The 17277-nt window shown below is 38.4% G+C and overlaps 1 protein-coding gene and 1 pseudogene across 1 annotated transcript in view; one reads left to right on the top strand and one right to left on the bottom strand.

The window, feature by feature from the left end:
- PHLPP1 (PH domain and leucine rich repeat protein phosphatase 1) overlaps window positions 1–17277 on the top strand; it is a 166582-nt gene that overhangs the window by 92448 nt on the left and 56857 nt on the right. The window contains exon 4 of the mRNA XM_039840068.1: window positions 6430–6596. Within this exon, the coding sequence (XP_039696002.1) occupies window positions 6430–6596 (167 nt within the window). The remainder of the gene's footprint in view (window positions 1–6429; window positions 6597–17277) is intronic.
- On the bottom strand, window positions 7940–8058 carry LOC120590268 (uncharacterized; annotated as a pseudogene).

Raw genomic sequence — 17277 nt, 5'->3', positions numbered from 1 at the left:
GCAGAGGTCTCATAAACTCCCCAGAGACTATCCCTGTAGCCAGGGCATGATTTCCCAAGCCACTAAAGGCTACACCAGAGCAATTAATGACTCATAATGCCAATCTACGCCAGTCTTTTACTTTATACGAGCAAAATTATTTGTGCTATTTCAGCTGCTTTGACCAAGACTTTCAGAGTCATTTTGCTTAATTTGAACATGCCATGCACATAATAAGAATAAATACCACTATTAGGGATAAATACCACTTTACTGAAGTATAGTGGGACAAAAAAAAAAATCACATGAATATTATTCTGAACTTTTCCTTTGCCTATGAAAGATGATTGTCCACTAAGTGAACATGAAGAATAATGGGAGTAATGTAGAGTACAGTTCTGTTGCAAGGGAAGATGTTAATTTTGAAAGCATGGTGACGATAGGTTAGGAATAGGACAGATATATTGGTTTAGAAATGCAACTCAACTAGAGTCAGAGCAGAAACTTTTTTTTTTTAACGTAAATGTCCTAAGGGTTGACAAAGAAACAGGTGAAGAAAGTGCTAAGCTGAGTAGCATGTTAGAAATGTATGGAAGCCCAGTAGGTAATCTGAAAGGGTTGTCTTTCATATTATCTTTTATTTTTACCCTGCAGTGTTCTTTGTGAAATATTTTGAGGGCCAAATGAACTTTTTTCATACATGTTTACAAGTCATTCGGAAAAGAAGACAGCCTGAGTAGCTGGTTCATTTTAATGTTTCTCCCAGAGTCTATAAGATAGGTTCATGGGGGGAAAATCTCATTTAATTTACTAACTCTAAATTTAGTAAATCTTTAAAAAGAGTTTTGTTGTTAAGACCGACTAGTACTGACTTCCTAAGCAACAGTTGCCTTGTACTTTTCTTCCTGAGCAAGTTCATCGATGATCAGTGAGCTGCATGGCTAGAGCAATGTTCTGCCTTTGTCTGGTTGAGTTCAGTCTGTGTAACTGCCCAGCGTGGCAAGAGCAGTGGCCCGTGCTGTTCTTTTCTTGTCTTATAGGTTTCTGGTGCTCGTAGCTGTGGTTGTTGGTCTAGGGATACTTGGTCTGCAGAGTCTCTCCTAAGCTTTTAACATGAGAACATTTTATTTACAGCAGCTTGTTTCGTTGATCGGGGTAGGTACTGTTTATTCCACTTTAGACATAGAAAAACCGAAGGACAGATAGGTGACATGACTTACCCAGGGTTGCATGGCTAGGAAGTGCCCTGTGTATTGTTACAACTGTGCCCTTTCTTCTGTATATCGAGCTGCTTGGGTCTCAGCTCTGTCTTCATTGTCTCGAGCTTTGGGAGTGTAATAGACATACAGTTGTTTTTGCCAAAAGCATTTTACATTCTGATGTGAAATCCTTTAGAAGTTATTTTTTATAACAAAGATTTGAGGTGATTTCTGCCTGTACCTATTTCTTTCATTTTCTTTTCAAATTTCTGTAGCCTTTTAAATGTTTCCTGTAACCTTTTAAAATTCAGTTAGGTACTCACCAGATAGCATCATCACTACCTAGAACTGTGTGAGATAGGAGTGAGCCGAGCCCATGATGTCAAGGAACAGTGCCCCATGGGACTCCCCCCATTCCCTAAAGTCTGTATGTGGTCGGCTGCTAGTCTCCTCTGCTTCTCTGGGAGGACTCCTGTCCATCACCACCCTGTCTTCATTCCTGAGACTTAAGTTTATCCTAGGGTGGCATCTAATTGTCTTTGTTCTGGTCTGAGGAGTCATGTTACATTTTATCATGGAATTAGAGGAGCCTTCCTTTGGGTGAGATCTGAACCGTGTCCAGGCCCTGGACACGTAGCATTATTGGCATAGCATCAGTGGTACAGGCTCTTATTCCACCTTGGGTTCTTCTGCTTTCATGTGACCGTGGACACAGTCTGTAACTTAGTTTAATCTTCATCTGTGAAATGAGGACAAGTCCTTACTACACTGAATTGGGAAAGTTAAAATAAATATTGTCTAAGGCACTTAGAAACACTCCTGTCAAAAATGAAGCCCGCTACGTGGTAGCCGCTATTATTATTACTACTACCTCAAAAAAAAGCTAAGTTAATAAAAGGCTCCTTGTTCTGAGGTGTATACAGGCAGCTTTCTGATTTACTTTTAATATTTATTTAGATCTTCTTTATTTTGAGAAGGATCTTAGTCTTAATAAGTTCTCTGCAGGTAGCCTAGCTGGTAGTTTTTTCATTTGTGGCAGAGTCCTTATATGCTCAGGCTGGTCTGAGCGGAAGCACTTAAACCTCCCCTCTGTTGCAGGACACAGGACTAGGCAGAGGCGCAACTAGTGGTTGCTTTTGTGGTCATGTTGGCATCGTGACATGTTTAATTTCTGTTCTCGCTGTAGATGTTCCCAGCTCTGCCGCGACTCCCACAGACTGCTCTCGCTTGGTGTAGCTTTGTTAATGTGGTTCCCCACCCTCTTTCCAACAGGAACAGCTTGCACTCCAGAATGAGGAAAAGAATGGAATACAACTTGACATTTAATCATTATCTTTTAGTTGTCCAAAGAGAGTATTTAGTGGGATGTTTCATTTGAAATAGAATTTGTTCTTTTCAAAGTAATCTCCGCGTGAAAGAATGTAGTAGATGGGTCAGATGCTAACTGAGAAGGGAGGGGTTGTAAAGTAGTCCTGTGGCCATTCTCCCAGCAGATATTTTTGAGGATCTTACCAAGTACTGAGCCTGGGGTGTATCAATGAACAAAATAGGCAGAAATCCTGCCCTTTAGCGCTTTCAGTTTAGAGACAGATTCTTAGAACCTCTCCACACTTCTCATTTTGCTCACACGAAAAGCTGGAGTCTTTATAATGACCTGGAAGGCTCTGCAGGATCTGCTGCCCACCCCCAGTCTTTACCTGTCTGACCCCAATGCAGGCCACTCCCCTTACCTCTCAAACAGTTCCTCAGACATGCCAGGCACATTCCTTGTAGGTCCTTAACACTAGCTTCTTCCTCTGCCTGTAGTGTTTGTCTTCTAGATAAATATATTCTGCTAACTTCTTCACATACTTTATGTCTAAATGTCACCTTTTCAATGAGGCTCATCTTGACCATCCTATTTAAATTACAACCCTCCACCCTCCCAACAATCCTGAACCCCTTTTATTTGCTCTTTCTCCCCATAGTACTTACCAATTTTTAACATATAATTTACTTATTCGTGAAGTATGGCGGGATCTTCATTTTGTTTGCTAAGTATATCAATTGCTTACCCAGATGAATAGTTGGCACATAGTAGATATTCGATAAACATGTTGAATGAATGAAAATGAAAAATATGGAAAAAATTCTCTCACAGTTCTGGAAGCCAGAAGTCTGAAATCAAGGTGTTGGCAGCACCTTGCCCCTCCTGCCGGCTCTGATGGAGAACCTGTGCCTGCCTCTTCCAGCTTCCGGTGGCTCCGAGTGTTCTTTAACTTGCGGCCCACTTCACTCCAGCCTCTCCCTCCATGGACACATCGCCTTCCCTTATCTCTGAAAACTCCCTCGGCCTCTCTCTCTCGTAGGGATACATGCGATTCTATTAGGGTACGCCAGATAATCCAGGATAAGCACCTCCTCTCAAAATAGTTAATCTCATCTTTCATCATATAAGGTAATAGTCACTTTTCTGCCACACAAGGTAATATTCACAGAGTCCAAGGGTTGGGATGCAGACATACTTTGAGGGGGCCACCATTTAGCCCGTCACAGTGGGTCAAGGGAGTTCTTTGGTTACAGGAAGCAGAATCGTCCGTGGTGCACCACCTAGTATAACGTGAATGCAAGGAAAGCGGAAGACTGCTCTCATCTGTTTTCTCCTTTTTTACTGACATTTTTGTTGAGATTCATTATTTTTTCCTAAACACACACACACACACACACACACCACACACACACACACACACACACACGAGGACAAGGATATTACAGTTTCCATGTACTGGTCTCCCCAGTTGTCAACATATTGACATAGTTCTTTTATATATTCTATTTCCCTTATAAGGAAATAAACATTGTAGATGTATAAACTCCAAATTTCCTATCTTCCCATTTCTATTTCCATTTCCCTCCCTGCCTATCTAAAGGCAATCACCTTCATTAATTTGGTATGTGACCAATGTATGGTTTATAGCTTTATTGCCCATGTAACTATTCATACAGAATATATGGAGTCGTGTGTGTTAAAAACATTTTTCATAAATGGCATTAGACTGTAGGTAACGTTCCGTAGCTTGCTGCTTTATCAGTACAGGCTGATACGTCCGGATCTAGTTTATTCATTTTAACTGCGGCTTTACGCGGCGGGTTCTTTCTCACTCTCTTGGCTTCAAAATACATAAGTTCCAGAGCAGTTCTCTCATTAGCCTCGTTTGGGTCACATGCCAGTACCCACTGGATCAGTCTGTGGGTTCAGCGGGTGGGGTACTCTGATTACTCAAGTCTGGGGTCCATGCTTGCCTCTGTGGCCAGAGCGTCAGTGTACTTTGCAGCTCTCATCAGGATCACATGCATTTGAAGGATTATTACAGGAAGAAAGGGAGAAGGAATTTGGGGCAGATAAAAACACAGGTTTCCACTCGTGTTTCAGCCTTGAGCTTGGACGTCAGGTCCTCTGGGAAGGCCTCCCTGACTCCTTAGATCATGCTCCGTGCCCTTGTAACCATTATCACGTACTATCAGAATTGTCCTCTTCTTCTCTTGAGATGTACTCATTCAGAGCAGAGACTGCGTTTGTCTTGTTTTACCACCTAGCTCAAGAAATAGAAGGTCTGGCACGCTAGTACATGGTCCACACATATTTTTGAATGAATGATTCCACTGAGTACGACTTTCAAGTTCACTTCCTATGAGCAGTTTCCTGCCAGGGAATCCTGTGTGGCTATGGCACGTTTGCACCTGCCTTTCAGGCCCATTAAATTCTGGCTCTTTTCACATCTTTTGGTTTATATGGATGATTTGGCCCGGTTTGGGATTTTCTTTTTTTATTGAATGGTAAAAATTCAAGGAAAGATAAAATTGCTAAAATGCAGACTCAGACTTTCTTTGTAAAATCTGAGTTGGGCCTTGCCAGGCCTTTTTCACCCCATTATTTCCTTAACTTTCATGTCTGCACAGTAATTTCTTCCTTACCCCCAAAGTGCCATCAACAAAATAAGTTTTAGCATCAGGAGAATTTGGATTCCAGTGGATGTGAGATGTGGACCATTCTATTTGGAAGTAGTGGTGGTAATGATAATGGCAATCACCATTTTTTGAATACTTTCTCTGTGCCAGACATGTAGATATAGGTGCCATCTTTATGGCTGTTAGGTAGATAAGAACACTGGAAGTTGGAGGGTTCAGTGATCTGCTCAGGATTCTCTCAACTCCTAAGTGGGGATGTGATCGTACACTGACACGAGAGCCCCACTCCTGAGGACCACGTTCTGTTGCCTTCTGTAATTAGGAAAGAGAAAGCTGGGTTTGGTAGTAGGAAAGGATGTCAGGTTGATCATAGATAAAGCTTTGGTATAGATAATGACCATGAGGGAAAAATCAACCCAGATCTTAGGACAGTAGTCCCATGTCCTCTGAGGAGAGAACATGCCAAGGTGTGTGTAATTGGGGCTGTAGCCATGCACTGTGGCACGAGCTGGCACCACATTACTTGAGATTGAAGAGAGCATTTGAGAAATACAGGTTACCCAATGCCTTTTCTGTCTCCCCATGTTAATTGGTCTGTAGCCCTGGGACTCTGGCCACGGTAGGAGTTATTTAACCAGGAAGGCTTTGAATATATGGATAAACATTTAGACGTAAAATAAATTTCACTTAGAATACGTATGTGAAGCAAAGCACAGTGAATTGATAAGCATCTCACTGAAACTTTGTGGGAGAGACAACCAAGAAGTTCATATCAGACAAGCAGTGGAATCTGATCATACGCTACCATTTTTATTAAAGATGTACAAGACCACTAATACTATTCTTCTTTATTTGTGCTCTTTTAAGTCAAAATATACTTTCTAGGTTCAGTCTAGATCTTAATGTCTATCTCCCAACCCTGCATTTACTCTATAGTCTTGTATTATTATCTCTGAATTCCTTGACTATAGACGTTTTGGGGAACATAACCCCTATATTGGAGGTGATTGCTGACATCACTAAACTTGATAGGATAATCTATGCTCTTTATAACCTGTCTCCTGTACTGTTACTGTAAGAACCTTGCAGGCAGGGACGCTGTTTTCAGCTTTATAGTTAATATGTACTTGACTCAGTTCTGTACTGAGTGAATACTCTGTTGGCTTATATTTGAACTAATAGTGCTACTTGTATAGTGTGTCTATGTTCCCAAATGCGGGGTTATCTTATTTCTATTCATAGAATGCAGTTATGGGATAAATGAGTGGAATTAAAACTGAATTGTGTTTTTATCCCCCTCTAGGTTGCATCACAGCGTATTAGCTCAGTGGACCTATCATGTTGTAGCCTGGAGCACCTGCCTGCCAACCTCTTCTACAGCCAAGACCTCACTCATCTCAACTTAAAACAAAACTTCCTAAGGCAGAATCCCAGTCTACCAACTGCCAGGGGGCTCAGTGAACTGCAAAGGTGAGCATGCCAAAAATGGGTGATAATTAGAAAGGGGAGGGGGTGTCAGCTTCCAGTTGTTTATTGAATATTCTGACTTAAAAAGCTACACAGTGTGTAACCTTTCTCTTTCAGAGGGCAGGGTAATAGGACTTTATTAGTGAAGACATTATCAATTCTCATTCTGAAATTTTTTTCAAAGTTCCTGCCTTTGAAATGAATGATGCATGATATTCATTAACTGGATAGGTTAGTATAAGAGGAACTTTTCTCTTTAAATCACTCCTGTTTCTTAACCAATCTACAGATAGGTCTATGAAAAGTTAATGATGTTTAATGTATTACTTCTGAACTCCAGGGGTCAGATTAAATTATTTCTTTTAAAATTTACAAAAGGTTTTTTTTTTCCCCCATGGAAAGACATTTCCTTAGAAATTTAAGAACGAAGGTTTAAATCCATGAACACCATCTAGGTCATCTAGGTGATTGACTAGTGTGTAGATTTCAAGAGTCACACATGAAATGAATAGGGTCTGCTTCTTTGTAACTAGAGAGAAGGGAATTTATTTACATGTATCCAAAACAGATTTAAGAATTTACCATATTCATTTCCTTTTCCTTTTCCTTTTCTGGAGCAATGATCAAATTTAATTTTGTAGTAAATGAAGCCTCTGATATTTATATATTTGTTGTAAATATATGAGACTATAACTGCAGAAGAATATGACTTTTAAATAAATAATGAATTGTTTATTCATTTTTAAATGACCGAAATGATCAGAGATTAAACTATGGTGATTAACCATTGTGATTGTGTGTTTATGGTTTTAACATCCAGGAAGAATAATTCAGTGTTTATTAATAAAGTTTGTGCAGATATGTAGGAAAACGAGAAGAGTATTTTGATGGTCTTTTCAGATAATTGTGAATATTCTTTTGATATTATAGCAGCTCTTGACAAGCGATCGTTTCTAGTGTTAGTTCCAATGCAGAATCCCTATTAGTGAACTTTAAAATTCTTTTTACATTAGGATTCATTGGTTTTTCTTGCACTTTGAATGGATCTTTGCCCATGCATCATTCTGCTGCATTATACATTGATCATTTGGAGAATTCTGGTTAGTTGGGTAATACAAATATTCCAATTTTAACTCATTTCATTATGTAATTTCAAGAAATCATAGCTGTTAATATCACCACTGATCTCATCAGAAAATTCTTCAAGTATTAGAATGTTGTCAAGCTCACTATGAAAACAAGTTTTCCAAAATTTTAATTTTTTTTTTAGGCGAGGCAACTCTTGGTGGTTGACCTCACAGATTGCAAGGACCTTGTCATCTTACAATCCCTTTTTTTTCCTTTAATGCCTACAGCATTTGGTCTTCCTAGGTGGTCTCCCATCCAAGTACTAACCAGGCCCGACCCTGCTTAGCTTCCGAGATCAGACGGGATTGAGCTTGTTCAGAGTGGCATGGTTGTAGACCAAAATTGTAATCCTTGGTAACAAATACTGTCAGTGTTTTTCCTGAATTGACCTTCTCCCTTCATTGTAGAGAAAATGTCTGCCAAATACTTAAGTCTAAATAACGAGTTTGTTATTCTTTCACGTAAAAGTGGCATTTCATAAACATAGTGACTAATTTGGCTTACAGCTCAAATAATTGTGCAAGTGCTCTTTCTGAGATAACCATCATGCTTTAGTATGCAGAGCAAGTACTTCATATGCACTTCCTGTTTTATCACCCAGAAATTAGATATATACTCAGGTCGAGATGTAATACAAATAATTTTCTTATATCACCAAGGACATTTTAAGTAAAACTGGCATTACAGATTTTTAAAAATATTTTTGCTGGATTGCCTGGCAGAGAAGAACTGGGGCGGTTTGGTGCTGCACTGAATTAGTTGCATAGGCAGCAAGAACTCCAGCAAGGATACTGTGCCCTAGCACTGTTTATCATTCCCTGGAGCTGACAGATACGTTGAAAGGAAACCACAGCGAAATGCTTGATCTTAGATTTTCATATGCCCTATGAATTGATAATAATATTTTTACTGACCCTACTACAATAAAGTTACTGCGATTTTTTGCCAAAGGGTTACATCATGATTGAGTCTGTTTTCAAGGTTTGAAATTATTTTGACATATTTATGTGTATTTCAAAGCAGTATAGGCTTCTGCACTTCCATCACAGAACATCAGGAACTTTATATCACGTTATTGAATCCTCGTGTCTTAGAACTGAAAGGGACATTACAATTCTCCCAAACTAGTGCTCTCATTTTAGAGATGAGGTAGATAGAGATGTTATATGCCAAGTCAGGGTAATGGTTACTTTCTGCGAGGTAGTTAAGGGATGGATTAGGGTGTTTTTTGAAGAGGGTTTCAACTATATCCATAATAGTTATTTAAAAAAAATTATTGGCAAATATGATAAAAATGTTAAAATTTGAATTGAAGAAGTTGGTACTTGGATGACCATTATTATTTTTTGTATTTTTCTATTTGTTTATTATATAATAATCCAAAAATTGAAACCTAAACAAAAGTGCTTCTATATTCATAGGGGAATACGATGCTCCCAAAGAACCAGTGTTTGCGAATTAAACAAACACCCAGATGGATGGATATTTGTGACTTTGTCTTGACTCTTCTTTCAGTCTCTCGATTGGTCCCCCATGTCTCTTGATTCTACATTTGTAAATACCTGTTCAACCCATTGCCCTTTCCCCCCTGCTCCCCATCCGTCAGCACATGCTCTCTCCACCAGCTGTCAGAGGAAGCACTTTTCAGCTCTCACCCAGCGTATCACAGGAGCTTTGTAGAACTGGTTGTCTTACTGTCAATTTCCCACTGCAACTCATTTTCTAGTTTTCTTGCTGACTGTTTTGCACATTTTCTTTGTTTTGTTTTGTTCTGTATTTTTAAAAATTTAAACATTTTTCCCCATCGAGCTAATAGCCTATATAGATAAAAATTAATAAGCAACAAGACTTCTAATAAGGATAGATGCCTAGGACTCCAGCCTGTCCTTACACCCAAGTCCTGCTCCCTAGGCATTGAATCTTTTCCACCATCTTCCAAAATGTTGTATATATACTACTATTTTAAAAATTTTGATCACTGACATTATATATTGACATTACTATGGAAGATGAGGATTTGACTCTTTCACATTCTGTCTCGCCCCCTCCTGCCCCCCAGCACATGCACAAACTGCTGCGTCCCTCATCCTCTCAGTTTAGGGTATCAGTTTTGGGTTGTGTTGAGGGTTGACGTTATTTTGAACACAGCTAAGCCACTTCCATGCAGTGATGGCATTTCCTTTCTCTTGCTGGTAGGTAGGAGCCTTCTTCACTTTGCACTCTTCTTTTTCTCTGGTGTTCCTAAGCTTTCTTACAGAACTCCACCGCTGTTCTGAACACCCTTTTCTGGGACACACTTCCCTCCCGGAGCCAGAGCCAGCGCAGCTCCTTGCTCTGTAGCCCTGCTGCAAGCTGTCCTGAGATCACCTTCGCCACCTTCCTGGCAACTCCCTTTTCGTCTCCCTGGTGTTGGCCCCCTAGCTTTCCTATGTCTGTGACTTCTTTCCTGGTGTACTCTCTCTTTTTAATGGAATCTTTAGGATCTTCCAGAGAAAGGGAAAGTGGGAGCAAATTTATTAGCTACCACATATCTGAAAATATTTTTTCTTTCACACTTGATTGATAATTTGGCTGGCTTCTCAACAGGAAAAACATGTTCCCTCAGAATTTTGAAGCCAGCACACCATTGTTTTTTAGCTTCTGCAGCTGCTATTTTAAAGCATTATTCTATTCTGATTCTTCTCTGTAGGTGACCTGTATCTTTTTCCTCTTTTCTTTTTTTTTAAGGCAATCTGCAAAAGATTTCAGCATCTTCTTTTTATGACTATTTATTTCTGCTACTGTGATGAACACTTAATATGAAAAAAAACGTGTCTTTCAGTTCTGGAACTTTTTGTTTGTTTGTTTGTTTGTTTTGGTTTGGTTTGGTTTTTAATAATTTCCTTCCCCTTGGTCCTCTTTTCTTTAATTCCTATTAGGTGAGAGCTCCTTGTTTCTTCCCTAATTTTCCTATCTCTACTGAATTTCTGCTCTTTTTATTTTTCAAGAGCTCTTTCTTGTTTGTTTGTTTGTTTGTTTTAATTTGTATGCATTTGAATAGATTCTTTTTTTCACAGGTGCATTTCTTCTCTTTCCGAAAACATTTTATTTCTTCCTTCCTCCCGGGCTGCCTGCACTATCTTGATTTTTTCCTGTTTGTATAGATGTCTTTTATGTTGGAAATTTGACTTAACTATTTGGTGATCATTTGCTTTCTGTTCCTATTTAATGGTGTGTCACTCAAAAGCAAATTGAGCGCCTTGGACTGTGGGCAGGGCTTCTCCACCATACAGCTTTACTGCTGGGGCTGTCAGGGGCGAGCCTTTCATTGGGGAACTTTCAAAGATGGAATCTGTGGCTCTTTTCCCTAGGGTGTGTTGATTTTACTGGAGAGGAATCCTTCGGTCTTCTGCTTGTGTAGTGCATGCCAAGATTCAGGGAGCTGGAAAGAGAGCTAGAACCTCAAGGCTTGATGTGTGGAATTTTATGTGATACCCCTGTTTGCAGAACAGTGTTTTCTAACTATGCCTGATGTCTTTGAGCTAGGAACTCTCTCGTTCAGTTTCTTCCAGGGAATAAACTGTCTCCCCCTGGAATTGGGGAGAAGATGTGGGGGCCTAACACCTCTTTATATAACCTTTTGAATGTAGATGTATAAACAAAAACAGAAAAGGCACAAATATGAGTGTACAATTTGATAGGTTTACAAAGTGAATACATCCATTTAATCAGTACTGGTGTTGAGAAATAGAATATTACTGCGAAAAAAGTTTCTGTTTTGTTTCTGTTGCTTTAAGCATAGGAGAGATGGGCCCAGAGGACTTGGTACGTGGAGGCCGAGCAACTGGTGAAGCTGCTGTTGTGTTACCCTTTGGAAAACACCGTGCTTTAATACCAATTTCTTTTTCACTACATACTTCTATAGGATTTTTGTGCCCCACTCATATTGTCCAAGAAAGATTTTGTGGATAAGTTTTCAAAGTACTACATGTTTAAGTATAGATGTACACATGCACACACGCGTACTTAATGCTAGGAATTGAAATTCTGTATTTTAAAAACTCATCTATACTTCAGAAAACATTAATGTAGTTTTTTAGGTTCATACAGTTAGTAGGTAGTTTTGAGAATATGCTGTTTATATAATTGTTTATTTTTATTTGTATATTTAAGGAATTTGTGCTAATCTCTAGTCTATTTTTCACAGAGAACCTGTTAGGTCCCAAAAGATAATTTATTTTTATGTTTTTACGTAAGTCTCAGGGAATGAGTATTTAGATTACAGTGTTAAGGCAAGTATCTGGGGAGAAATTTTTTTAATTACAATGCGCTTGTAACAGGTGAGAGTTCTGAGACTTTTTCTCTTAACCACATATTTCCTTAATTTTTCTTTCTATTGCAAATTCTCACTTTAAACAAATGAGCTATTTTCACAGAACATTTAAATTGGTATTCTCAGCAGCATTCTAAATCTGGAAAGATGGCATGCTGGTATACCCACTCAGGTCAGCAATTTCAGAGGGAAAACATTGTTCTTGGAACTACTACTGTTTGTTTTTCCTTTATTGGCACTAGAACTCTTCAAGTTAATTTTCAAGATATAGAGGAGAGGCAAAATCAGTAATTTTTTGGTAGTTTTAATGGGTTCTTTCCTGATTATGTACGTAACTAATAATTATAATGCATTATTTACCTTGATTTTATTAGTACTTCTGTTATATTAACTGTATCTCCCTTTAGATGATCCAGATAGTATTAGTACTAAGATTGTTATTATTTGCAGTGGAAAATTGTGTTTAATAAAACTTTCTTTGTAAAGTCCATGAAGATGACAACTTTTTGCTGGTTTAAATTCAAGGAATACGATTTTCCTTCCCATGTCTAAATTTTGTTGTTTTTAATACTGTATCAAAGCAGCGTGAACTTATTTATACAAAATTATGCTGGTGATTAAACATTTTGCTCTACTGACAAATTTAGCTCTTTTAAATTGATCATTTATTAAAGTTTCATAGGTAGTAATATTGTAAGGCATCATAGGTCAGAGAGTTCTGTGCTGATATCTAATAAAGTGCTTACAAAGGACAATGTAGAGAACAAACTCAAAAGCAGTGTTTAATAGTAATTATTTAGATGTCCGTGTTCCTAGTAGCTTTGTCCATGGTATTTAGAAGGTTTGCCACTTAAGTTTAACTTAAATGTCTTCATTTTAGATTGTTTTAACTTACTAACCACTTTTACCTACCACTTTTAGAGGTTTGTCTGTATTTTAATAGGTATTCAACATATTGATGGTAATTAAAATACACACACTTAAATTGCTTAATTCTATGTGTTAGAAATTACACAAGTTATAAATAATTACTATCAAAAGTTGGTTATGTTTCAGTTGTTCAGTTGGGTTTGATGGCTGATGGTTATCACTTTCATTCATTAATATGGGAAGTGAATCTGCTTTCCAGCTCTTGCTATTTAGAGGTGAACTAGTATCAAAAAGCTAAAGGGTCCCAGCAAGTTCTAGGAAAGGAGTTACTTTTTTTGTAAGAGGATTTCTAACTTTAATTTCAGTAGAAGTCGATATTTCAAATTACTTGGTAAATTGTGTGTCTCTATGTCTGTAGAATTTTTAATGTGTTTTTTATCATACGTAATTCTGAAACAGGCCAAAAAAAAAAAAAAAGAAAAAGTAGATGTACCATCATGAACTTTTTTTTAAAACATTCTCCTTTGGATACTGAATTTTGTTGTTTTTGTTTTGTTGCCATTGTCCTTTCTCAGTTTCACAATATTTTGTGCAGTAAGAAGTTAGGATAGAGCCTGTTTTTTATAAAGAGACTTAGGAATAGCAGTATTGCCTCAACTTTTAAACATTTGAGGTTACATTTAATTTCTGCCTGCGTGACTTCCAGCGTGGATACCATAAGGAAGGAATTGAGTTCAGCCTGTCACCTTTATTACTTAAATGTTTTCCATATTTATCTCTTTTGCTCTGCCTTGCTTTGAATTCCCAGAGAGCAGGAGTCAGTTCTTCTAATTCAGAGGGAAGGCCTGTTGAACGGTCTTGGCAAATGAATGTATATGTGAGTGAATGGTGGTAGGAATTGTCTTTTTCATCTCTGTGTTAAATATACCCCACTTCTTTGCAAAAGATATCTGTAGCAACATGTAAAAGGAAGTAGACTGGTCATTTATCATAATTATTTCTCTTTGGTTGAAGGTAAGACGAGAAGACAGCCTGTATAGTGAGATGATTCGGAAAACATTACATAGAAGAAGATTTGTAAGAAAGGAGACATTAGCTTTAAAATGGACAGTATGATATTGGACTTTCTTAAAAAGAAAAAAATCTATGCATCTGTTGGCCATTCTCTGAGCATACCTCACATTCACCTTGCAAGGAATGTGCCACTCCTAACTTCTCATCTGCCAAACCCAGGCTCCACCTGGTGAATCCCGCCCACCCTTCAAAGCATATTTGTAATGACTTTTGTTTCTTGAAGCTTTTGGTCTTTCAATTCCATGTGACCTTTTCCTGTTCTGAATTGTTAGCTTTCTTTGTGCTTAATGCACCTATCAGTTTTACCTTTTATAGTAAACATTTGAAAATGTCTAAAATTGACATCTATATAAAGTCCTTGAGAGTAAAAATGTGGTTTCTCTATTTTTTTTTTTTTGGTATCTTCCAATATTTAGCTAGGGTTATATATATCCCTTAATAAATATTCGTTGAATTGTTGGTTTTCTTGATTTCCCACCACCAGTGGTAATCAAAAGAATGTGAACCTAAAAGTTTCAGAAGAGAGCATCTAAAAATGATTTTAACCGTGGAACCACTTTGTATATTTAGTGTTCAAGGTGACTATTTTAAGGGGATGGTATTCATTTAGAATGATTGTTGATCTATTACATTATAGTTTATGGCACCTAGAGATCAATTTCAAAGAATTTAGGAGTGAGTGCATGATTGTGCCTTATTAGGCTATGAAATGAGTATAATGTAATGTAAAATAGGGTAAAAATTACCTTTGGGTCAAGGAGAGTGAATTAAAGACTTGGAGGAAAGAAGTGGTTTGAGGTCTGATTAGGTGTGAAATTTGTTTTAGCTGAAAAATATCAGAGATTTTTCAAATGGGAGAACAGTGGGAGAGAAGGAATGAAGTTGAGTTGGGTGTACAAGTATGTGGGTGTAATAGAATGAAAGTTATGAAAAAATGAGCATTGAGAAACTCATAATTATGCCTGACATTTATTAAGTACCTTTCTTCTTAGAAAGCTTGATTTTCTGCGTTTTTAATCCCCATGGAGTGGAAAGCAAATGACCTTATTTCCTACTCTGTTCCTTCTGGGATCTGGCATTGCAGAGCTGCAAGGTTACTCATGTTAATTACTTATCCTTACCAAAAGTTCACATTTCCAGGTTTTTGTAGAAAGAGATCTTAATTTTTGTTTTTATCAATTATTCCTGAAAACTCAGTTTAAATGGAAGTAGTGATGATTCATTAACATCATGGAATCAGGAGTAGCATGCTAAAATATTTTGCAGTGAGTTCATTTGCCAGACTTAAACTACAGTCCTTAGAACAATTTCAGCTTCTTTGAAGATGCTCTGCCCTAAAAACAAAAACAAAAAAAACTTTATCACCAGCAAACAAATACTGCCAACTGCAGAGGAACATGCACAGCCGATGTGTTAGAGAAGAAACAGCACAAGTGCTGCCCGGGACAGAGATGACCTTGGGAAGGAATGGCCGCTGCTGGGGTTTGGTGCGGCTCGCCAGATGGTTAAGGAATGTCATAGACTACATGGACGCCCTTCTTCCAGTTAACTCTTCCCCACACTGCAAGTTCCTTTGTGTACAATTTTGCTTTGAAATGGAATTTTGATCCTCTTGGGAAGCTTTCCAGTTCACACAATTTCCATTTTCCTTCCCTAAGCATTCCATCAGAGGAAAGCCATTACTTGGTACTTGGGGTGCTGAGGTCGTGCCCTTGGTCCTCTCTTTGGCGTTGGCTCCTAAACTCATTTTTGGCAATACTAGCCTGTTTTCTTCTTCCCTCATACAGTGCAGTTAGAAGAGGGAGCTCGAAAAGAAACAAAAGATTTATTTATCAGCCAGACTGTACTAAATTACAGTTTGTCCATTGAGTTCTTGGGATCCTTTAAGTTGTTCTTTAACTTTGTCCCCCACTTAAATAAAAAGTGGGGAGGGATCTTCAGAAGCTTTGGCTTGATTCCAGTGAGGCTGCTGCTTTCCGGCCAATCCCATTCTTCTCTTTGTTTTAGTTGAGCTCTTTGCTGTATTCTCTCTAAGCTTTAACTTAACTGCAAGAGTTTAATGTTAAACATGGCATTTGTAGATATTTGCTATCGTGAGTGGTAACCAACTTTTCATTCTGTGTAGCTCTTAGGGGACAACGATAAGCATGTAGAGAAAGGGCCAACAGATGCTTATTCTGTGGTGGTTGATGGTGAAGTGTCATCTTAACTTGAACTTGGGAACATGGTTTACATCATTACTGATGACTTCTGAGATAACTCTTTGGTTGCAGGTGTGAGAATGCTGATGGAATCCAGTAATGTTCCTTTCTCCCTTTCTCCTCTGCCCCAGGTCAGACCCACCCAACTCTGGAGTGCCCTCTGAAAATTCACATGGGTGCCTTTTGAAAATTAAACACCCATGGGTGTTTCTGATTTTCCTAAGAGTGCCTGTAATTTTGATGTCACTCACCGTGCTGTCCATAGTAATAGAGCTTTGACCATGCTTGTTGTCATTTCCCATGGGTGGGTTAGGATGATGATGCTTCAGCTGGCAGGATATTTGACTGACCTCTCTAAAGTAGGGCACACCCATCCCTCCATGGTGATTTCTTTGGGACAAATAATTAACAAGAGAACATTGGAGAAAATCTGACTTTCCAAATAGTTGTTCTTAACTACATTTTAAAACTTTCTGTCAGAATGCATGCTTTCACCCCGCAGAGAGATGTGTGTAGGAGCACAAGGGAAGAGATGTTATCTAATTCATGTCATACACAAGTTCATGCATTCTAGGAAAGATTAGTTCACTCCCCTATTCAAAATTTTTCATAGGTAAATAGCAGTGTCTCCATCTGGAATTCGAGGTGCTCTGTGATTAGTGTTTTTACTGTTTCCCAAGTATACCCTGGAGTTTTTGCCCACCAAATCAGTGTTTCTGACAATATAATTTATGAAATGCTTACATCATAATCACCTGGGTGTTTAGGAAACAGAGATACCTGGTTTTCAGCCTAGACCTGCTGAATCAGAACCTCTGGTGATGGGGCTCAGGGATCTGCATTTTTAACAGTGCATGCCCAAGTTCGAGAAACAGTCAGGTCACCCTATCCTCTTTGAATGTTCTCCCTTCCAACTACCATCTGCCTTTTGAATATTGAACTCTGTTCAGATCCCTTAGATAAAAGTGAGTTTTCTCTTCTGTAAGCATTCGGGATATTTTTGTTTTCCAGTAAGTTTTCATCATCTGCTTTATATTACAGCAGCTTTGCTCCCAAACTGTTGCAAGTTCTTGAAGGTTGAGAACCATGCCTAATTCAC

Source organism: Pteropus medius, unplaced genomic scaffold (assembly GCF_902729225.1).
Source record: "Pteropus medius unplaced genomic scaffold, Ma_sr-lr_union100, whole genome shotgun sequence".
In the NCBI taxonomy this organism is placed as follows: domain Eukaryota; kingdom Metazoa; phylum Chordata; class Mammalia; order Chiroptera; family Pteropodidae; genus Pteropus; species Pteropus medius.
Note: the sequence above shows the minus strand (reverse complement) of the source record. Positions and strands in the feature narration are given on the sequence as shown.